This window comes from Etheostoma cragini, chromosome 6 (genome assembly GCF_013103735.1).
Source record: "Etheostoma cragini isolate CJK2018 chromosome 6, CSU_Ecrag_1.0, whole genome shotgun sequence".
Taxonomy (NCBI): domain Eukaryota; kingdom Metazoa; phylum Chordata; class Actinopteri; order Perciformes; family Percidae; genus Etheostoma; species Etheostoma cragini.
In genome coordinates this window covers 10,691,961-10,700,498 of record NC_048412.1, presented here as the reverse complement: position 1 = coordinate 10,700,498, position 8,538 = coordinate 10,691,961, and the positions used below count along the sequence as shown (strand labels likewise).

Below are 8,538 nucleotides of genomic sequence, written 5' to 3'. Positions count from 1 at the left end.
AGTCATAGTATAGTAAGTCAAAAAAGTCATAATTTTGTATGTTGATAAAAGTAATAAAAAAATAATAGTACAGTATGAAGAATTTTTTTTAAATAAATACCATAGTAAATTGAATTGAGTGAAAAAGGTCACAGTATAGTATGTCAAAAAAGTAATAAAAAAGTTTGTTGAAAAAAGTAATGAAAAATCATAGTACAGTAGGTTGAAAAAAGTGATAAAAATGCCATGGTATAGTATGTCCATAAAACTAATACAAAATTCATAGAACAAGAAGTAGATAATTGTTATAGTATTAAATGTAAAAAAAAAAGTCATAACATAGTTTTTTGAAAAGAGTAATAAAAAAAGTAAAAGTATATTAAGTTAAAAAAGTCATAACATGTGATATTGATAAAAGTCATCAAAAGTCATAGTATAGTATGTCAAAAAAGTCATGATATATGTATGTTGATAAACGTGATAAAAATGCCATAGTTTGGTATGTAGAAAAAAGTGATAAAAAAAGTGTTTTCATAGTATGTCAAAAAAAGGTTTTAGTAAAGCCAGGGTTTGATCCACCATCTCACGGTTGAAGAAACACTTACTCCACCTCTTAGCCATTGCCTTCACCATGAAACCCTGGAAAAAGTCTGCATATAGCATGTCAAAAAAGTCATACAATAGTATGTTGATAAAAGTAATTAAAAAAGCATAACATAGTAAGTAGAAAAAAGTAATAAACAGTCACAGTATAATATGTCAAAAAGTCATAATACTGTATGTTGTATACATAATTTAGTATGTTGATAAATGTGATAAAAGTGCCATTGTAAAGTATGTCAAAAAAGTAGTCATAGTATTCGATGTCAAAAAAGTAATCACTCAAGTTTCTTAAAAAAGTAATAAAAATGTCATAGTATAGTTAGTCAAAAAAAGTAACAAAAAGTCATAGTATCGTATGGCAAAAAAGTCATAATATAGTATGTTGATAAAAGTAATAAAAAGTCATAGTATAGTATGTCAAAAAAGCTCAATATAGCATGTTGATAAAAGTTTAAAAAAAAGTCATGGTATATATAGTATATATATATATATATATATATATATATATATATATATATATATATATATATATATATATATATATATATATATATATATAAAAGTAATAAAAATGCCATGATAAAAGTATCATACAACTTTTTTCTAGTCTAGTCAGAGCGCTTTCATACAGTACAGGAACCATTCACACAACGTGGTCGTACAAGGGGCCGCCTGCTCATCAGATAAACACTCACACCCGTTGACGGCGCAGCATATCATAGTATTGTACGTCAAAAAAAGTCTTGGTATGTTGTCATAGTATAGTATGTCAAAAAGTCTAAAATGCAATAATATAGTATGTAGAAAAAAGTCAGTTCAGTGAAGCCAGACCACAAATCTTATGGTTTCGGTCATACCTACCCTAGTTTAGTATGTCAGAAAAAGTCATGATACAGTTTGTTGAAAAAAAGAACAATAAAAGTAATAGAATATTAAGTCACATAAGTCATAACATAGTATGTTGAAAAAAGTAAAAAAAAGTCATAGTATAGTATGTCAAAAAAGATATAATACACCATGTTGAAAAAAGTAATAAAAGAGTCATAGTATAGTATGTCAAAAAGTCTAAAATGCAATAGTATAGTATGTAGAAAAAAGTCATTTAAAAAAAAAAAAAGTTTCTGAAGAGTTCAGTGAAGCCAGACCACAAATCTCATGGTTTCAGTCATACCTACCTAGTTTAGTATGTCAGAAAAAGTCATGATACAGTTTGTTGAAAAAAGTAATAAAATCACCATAGTATTGTAAGTGTTAGAAGCTGGTCTAACAAAGTTCCTTAGTGTTGCTACTCAAAGAGGCCTCAAGAAAAACTGTAACTACAGTCTGCACACTGTGGACATACAGCACTTTGTTCAAATGCTAACATGCTGCTAGCAAAATGGTTAGCCACACATTTAAAACTGAACGGTTTTCATTCTGGTGCTATCAAACACTGCTTCTTATTGCAATTTTAGCTGAAAGCCTAAGCAGGTTTCAATTCAATTCAATTCAATTTTATTTATAGTATCAATTCATAACAAGAGTTACCTCAAGACACTTTACAGATAGACCACACTCCAGAATTTACAAGGACCCAACAGTTCTAGCAGTCTCCTCCAGAGCAAGCAACAGTGCAACAGTGGCGAGGAAAAACTTCCTTTTAGGCAGAAACCTCGGTCAGACCCAGGCTCTTGGTAGGCAGTGTCTGACGGGCCGGTTGGGGTTAAAATAAAGAGTGGAAAAAACAAAAATAGAAAAAATAGTAGTTTGTAGCAGTTCTTTGTAGTAGTTCATGGCATAGCAGGGCACTGTGCGGCATTACAAGGCACAGAAGGACGTAGCTGGGCACCGCACAGTGTAGCAGATGAACATGGCATCACAGAACATGGAGTGGGACCATGGCGACAGGTGCTACCATGATTTTGGAGCCTCCCTGATCCGAGGGAACAGGCTGGGGAAAAAAGAACATAAGGACTCCGGGGAAAGTCTTAAGCCTACTCTTAAATGTGGAGACGGTGTCTGCCTCCCGAACCCAAACTGGAACCTGGTTCCACAGAAGAGGAGCCTGATAGCTGAACGCTCTGGCTCCTGTTCTACTTTTAGAGACTCTAGGAACCACAAGTAATCCTGCATTCTGGCAGCGTAGTGCTCTCGCAGGGTTGTAAGGCACTATGAGCTCTTTAAGATAAGATGTTGCCTGACCATGAAGGGCTTTGTAGGTGAGAAGAAGGATTTTAAATTATATTCTAGATTTTACAGGAAGCCAATGCAGAGAAGCTAAAACAGGAGAGATGTGATCTCTTTTCCTGGTTCCTGTCAGAACACGTGCTGCAGCATTCTGGATCAGCTGAAGAGTCTTTATGGACTTTTTCGAGCAGCCTCGAGCAGCATAATAAAGAATTGCAGTAATCTAGCCTAGAAGTAACAAATGCATGGACTAGTTTTTCTGTATCATTTTTAGACAGGATTTTCCAGATTTTTGCAATATTACGTAGGTGAAAAAAGGCGATCCTTGAAATTTGCTTTCTTGTTTTAGACTTGTTAGTTGTTGGGGATTAGGAATTTACAGATTCAATTATTGGCAATATATCAAAGATGTTTCATCAATATAAAGTTATGAATGCACATTAATAACTTTACCAAACTGACAATCAAAATGGGGCACCACTCTGGAATCAGGGACCAATCACTGAACTGTGAAAACAGTCTTATAGGTGGTGTTCACTTCGAAAATACAGATCTTACCTAATTTGATTAATTTATCTCATATTTACAAAGTAAATGGAAGGGTGAAATACGAGCACTGACCGGGGACCTGTTGCATGAAACCAGGACAAGGGATTAAGCCGGGATATTCAAGTTATCCTGAATGAATTTAGCTTTGACTTGGTTTGCACGAAAGCAGGTTGAATTAAACCCAGTCAAGTAACCATGCATTCTTTTTCTTTGTGGCTAGCCTGCCCCAGTACAGTACTGGTGTCAGTAAAGTCCAATTTATTGTTCAGGTTAACACCCAGGTACTTATTTGATTTAACCATGTTGATGTCCGTATCCAGTATGTTCACTTGCAGAAGTGAAGTGTGTTTGCTCCGGAAATCCACCACCATCTCCTTGGTTTTCCCAGCATTGATCTGGAGGCGGTTCCGCTGAAACCTGTCCACAAAGTCTTTGTGGGCAGTGTTGGGATTTATGTTGGGATTTATGTTCTTAAAGAACATGCTTGAAGTGATGAACCAGAGGACATCGGAATTGTCCTTGAAGGCATCACGGTGTTGCTAGATATTGATAATGTAGCATTAGCTGTTGCTACGCTGTTTGGACTAATGTCTGCCCTGAACTTTACAACCTTTGTTATACCTTTGAACTAATCCAAAATATTGTCATGGAACTTGATGGAGGAAAACTTTCCAACAAAGCGCTCACCCTAAAAAACAGGCTCCTCCAGTGAAAGGGTCAGAGAGAATTTGCATGGAAATAACTTTTTGCAAACACAATAAACATTTGCTTTCTAAAAAACAGGCCCTTTTAGTAAATACTGAGCTGTCAGGGATAAACCAACAGGGATATTTGTTACTGCTATAACAGATAGACCACTTCTTCCCTTGTAAAGCCACTATAAAAAACTATTTTAAGAGTTTTCGTAAACATTTCATCTTTGGGTTTATTCTTCAAACTTTCTTTACACAGGGTTTATTTTTTATTTTTTTTGTCATTTGTAAAACTACTTTGAAAACAGAGTGCACAATTAAAAGGGTAACTTCTAGTTTTTTAACCTGGACCTATTTTCCTACGTTCTTGTTACTGATGGGCACAACAATCTTCAACATTGGTCCAGTATAAAGCGAGTTTGCTGCAGTGGGCAGCTGCCATAAAAGCTTCAATGTAAATTATAGGACAATAGCACACCTGTTAGAACTGAAAGCCTCCTCGCCCCTTCCCCACCGTTGTTTGCATGTAGACTAAACAGAGGGGTTCAGGATGCAACCGAAGCTGTTCTCAACCTCATCCTTAAACACATTGAGGGAAACAGAAATCATGCCAGCCTACTGTTTGTGGACTTCTTGTCATTCTTTAACACCATTCAGCTGCACCTGCTGGTTGAGAAGCTCTTGCATCAGTGTAAACTGGATGGGCTGGATATTGGACATCCTTACAAATAAATCCCAGCAAGTGAGAGTAAATGGTCATCACTCTGACTTGGCCCACGCAACTGACTCACAAGAGGGGAGTGTTCTTTCCCCCTCCTATATTCTGTACACCAATAACTGTTGCTCTGTGACATAAAATTGCCACTTTGTGAAGTCAGCTGATGATACAGTCATTGTCAGCTTACTGAACATTGAGGAAACGTCACACAGCCCAGTCATCAACCATTTCGAAACATGGTGTCAGGATGCTTTTCTGAAGCTTTTTTAAACTCTAACTTTAATGTCACAACGACTAAAGACATGTGTATTGACTTCTTACAGGTATGATGTCACCAATACTGTAAAAACTTGTATAAACTGCCAGGAACTTGAGGGTCTCAAAGAGTAAAAGTATTATGATCCATTATCGCTGAAAAGCTGTGTTTTGAGCCAAATACCAAGTTGCTTTGCAAGAAAGGCCTGCAGCACCTGGAATGGCTTACATGTACATGTACATATACACATACATAACATTGCAGCCTGGTTCACAGTGATCTTGCTTAATGCTGGACCAATTTTCAAAAATTCACACAAAAACATAGCAAAATAGGGTCAGAGTTGAAAAAAAGCTCAGTTTCCCTTTAAGTTTAGGATTAAACTTAGTAAAGCAATAGCTCTTCTTTAACTTTATTCAATTTTTGCCATTATTTATTACACTATTTTTTATCCCTCTGTGAAATCAAATTACTTTTAGCAATGGTGTGTTATTTAGCCCAACCTCAATATTAAATATTGTATTTAACATATAGGTGGTTCTAATAGTGAGTTCTTAGTCTGAGTTTGACAAGCAAGATACAGTTTAGAAAATATATACTTATAGTGTCATTTTCTTTGCTAATAACATGGTTCTCTTGATTATTATTCAGGTAGTTTTTTTGTTGGTGTAGTCAGATTATTTTAATTCTACGTCTATCTGCATGGTGCACAAATATTACTGGACAGTTGGTGTGTGTGTGTACAACTACAGGAATCAATCATTCCTTGTATTGGTCGTGAGCCCTGTTCCCATTGGCTGGCCTAGTGGCGAATGGTGGGGTGGGGGTGGTTAGTAGCAAGATAAAAGGAGAAAATGTCTCTTGTCCTGCTTACACACACAAACACACTCACCACGTGCCTGCCTGTCAGTCTGTCGGTCTGTGGACGCAAAAGAAGAGGAGATCCACCATCTGAAGCACTAATTTGAAAATGTAAGTATGCACGCTCAGCCACACACACACACGCACGCACACATACATGCACGCACACACGTACAAACCTGTTTAATCCTATTTGAGATAAGGCAAAGGATAAGGGCTTTCCTTCTCAACAAGGGAAAGAGACATGCACCGTAAAATACTTGTTGAATGACAAGGCACTAGTGTAGAGCAAGGGGCAATGTTCAAATGTTGTACCATTTGAATAAGCACTATAGCAGTATTTGTATAATAAAAACTTTGTAACACCTTTTTCTACATTCTGATTCATTTAGTGCTGTAAGAGTGTTGCAACAGCTTTGTTTTTCAATGTATTAAAGAATGTTCCTGGTTTGCAGTTTTTCAATGGGAGTCTTTCTCTCATTCATTAAGTTGTATGTAGATGTTGATGAGGCTTATTGAAATTGTCCTTTTGCAGATTGCATTATGAGAGAATTAGTTTGTAGCAGTCTATACAACTAGACTATACACTTGTTAGATTTGGAAATGCTTTTTTCTACCAAGCTTCAGTCCACAAAGTGAAAGGAAACTAAGCTATGATTAGACTGGCTTAATATGTTAGTAAGAGGGTCATGCATTCATTTAAATTGTGCCAGCTTATACAATCTGTGTCAAGGAGCATGGCTTAGGCTGTGTTTGTGCCTGCGTGTGTGCATGCGTGCGTGCGTGTGTGTGTGTGTGTGTGTGTGTGTGTGTGTGTGTGTGTGTGTGTGTGTGTGTGTAATATGTAACCAACCATTGTAAATGTTTTCTGAGTGGAATTGGATTATGGGGCAAATGTCTCCAATGGCAAAAAACGTCTTCTGTTGACAATGTATTGATTCAGGGGATTTAAATCATGACATATTTTTTTTGGAATCAGTTGGCATCATGAAGCTGTTTAATAAAAAAATGATCAACTCATTCCTACCAGCAAGATCAAAGTTTAGACTCAGTGTTGGAATTTTGTGTAAGAAGTCACATTCAACCAAGTAAAGAATAACAATGTAGAGCTTGAGAGATCAAGTGTTTCTTTTTTTAAGATTTTTTTGGGGCATTTTTTGGTCTTTATTTGGGAGGACAGCTGAAGACATGAAAGGGGAGAGCGAGGGGGAATGACATGCAGTAAAGGGCCACAGGTTGGAGTTGAAGCCGGCCCTCTGCGTTGAGGTGTAAACCTCTAAACATGGGCGCCTGCTCCACCAACTGAGCTATCCGGGCGCCCAGATCAAGTGTTTCTGTGTTGTTTTCCAGTCTCTTACCATGGATACAGAAGAGTTTCGCCGCAGAGGGAAGGAGATGGTGGACTATGTTGCAGACTACCTGGAGAACATCGAACAGCGACCGGTCTACCCAGATGTGGAACCTGGGTATCTTCGTTCCCTGATCCCCACTGAGGCCCCACTGGAGCCTGACAATTATGATGATATTATTAAAGATGTGGAGAGGGTTATAATGCCAGGGGTAAGCTTATACTTTTGTTAATTTTTTGATACACATAAAGGCGTTTTAGATGAACAGATACACTCTTTTGTGCTATTCTGACAGTGTAATTCATTCATGTAAATCACAAGCTCAGTATGAGGAAATGTAGTGTTAATCAGAGTTATTAAGGTGGACTTAAGTCAAACAAGGAAAAAGGAAACATTCACATAGTGATACATGTTTTACAATATCCAATAGCAAAGAAAGACACAACAATGTCACACTAAAATACAACTATACACACAATGGCGCTGCAGTAAAGGAATATGGACAGTTTGGCAGGAAAAGCATGCTATGTAACATAGAAATAAACAACATTGGGCACCATAGCAGAAGGGCAAGTCAGTGAAAACACCTTCTGGGGTCTCCGGCAGTAAACCACCTCTGCTGAGAGTGAGGAGCATTGTTCACTATTGCTAAAACTGCAATAAACAACAATTATTCAACCCATGTTCCTAAGGAGATACTACGCTTTTTTTCAGATTAATTAAATACTGCAGGTGCATGTTTTATGTTTTTCCAGGTCACCCACTGGCACAGCCCATACTTTTTTGCCTACTTTCCAGCTGCTTCCTCTTACCCTGCCATGTTGGCTGATATGCTGTGTGGAGCCATAGGCTGTATTGGATTCTCCTGGGTAACAAACAATTTGACGTTTTCAGTATCTAACTATTTTTTTTTAAAATTATGTCATATTCATTTGCAAACATAAATGAGATTTTTGTTTGTATTTTGTGTGTTTCAGGCTGCCAGTCCAGCCTGCACGGAGCTGGAGACAGTGATGCTAGATTGGCTGGGGAAGATACTGAACCTGCCTGAGCATTTTATAGCTGGGACTCATGGCCACGGAGGAGGTGTCATCCAGGTGAGTGTCTTTTGTGTGTCTTTATGCCTCTCTGCCAAAACCAACTTCTGCTCACATTATACTCTTCCGTGGTTTTGTGTAAAGCCAAGTGAAAGGCTCAAATATTATAGGCATAAGAACCATGACTCACAACTGAGTGCTTGGAGCCACCACATTTATCAGCAATTGCGTAGTATTGATTTCTGATCTTATCCTCTTCCTGGATCACACCAACTGAATTGGCAAGAAATTGCCAATCACAGATAGAAATTGTTGACAGTGCTGACAT

The 8,538-nt window shown here is 37.4% G+C and overlaps 1 protein-coding gene across 2 annotated transcripts in view; it reads left to right on the top strand.

Moving 5' to 3' along the window:
• Positions 1-5,764: 5,764 nt before the first annotated feature.
• Positions 5,765-8,538, top strand: part of ddc (dopa decarboxylase) — an 18,223-nt gene continuing 15,449 nt past the window's right edge. For both annotated transcript variants that reach the window (XM_034874906.1, XM_034874905.1), the window contains exons 1-4: positions 5,765-5,935; positions 7,177-7,384; positions 7,929-8,042; positions 8,151-8,270. In XM_034874906.1, coding sequence (XP_034730797.1) covers positions 7,184-7,384; positions 7,929-8,042; positions 8,151-8,270 — 435 coding nt within the window. In that variant the 5' untranslated portion in view covers positions 5,765-5,935; positions 7,177-7,183. The remainder of the gene's footprint in view (positions 5,936-7,176; positions 7,385-7,928; positions 8,043-8,150; positions 8,271-8,538) is intronic.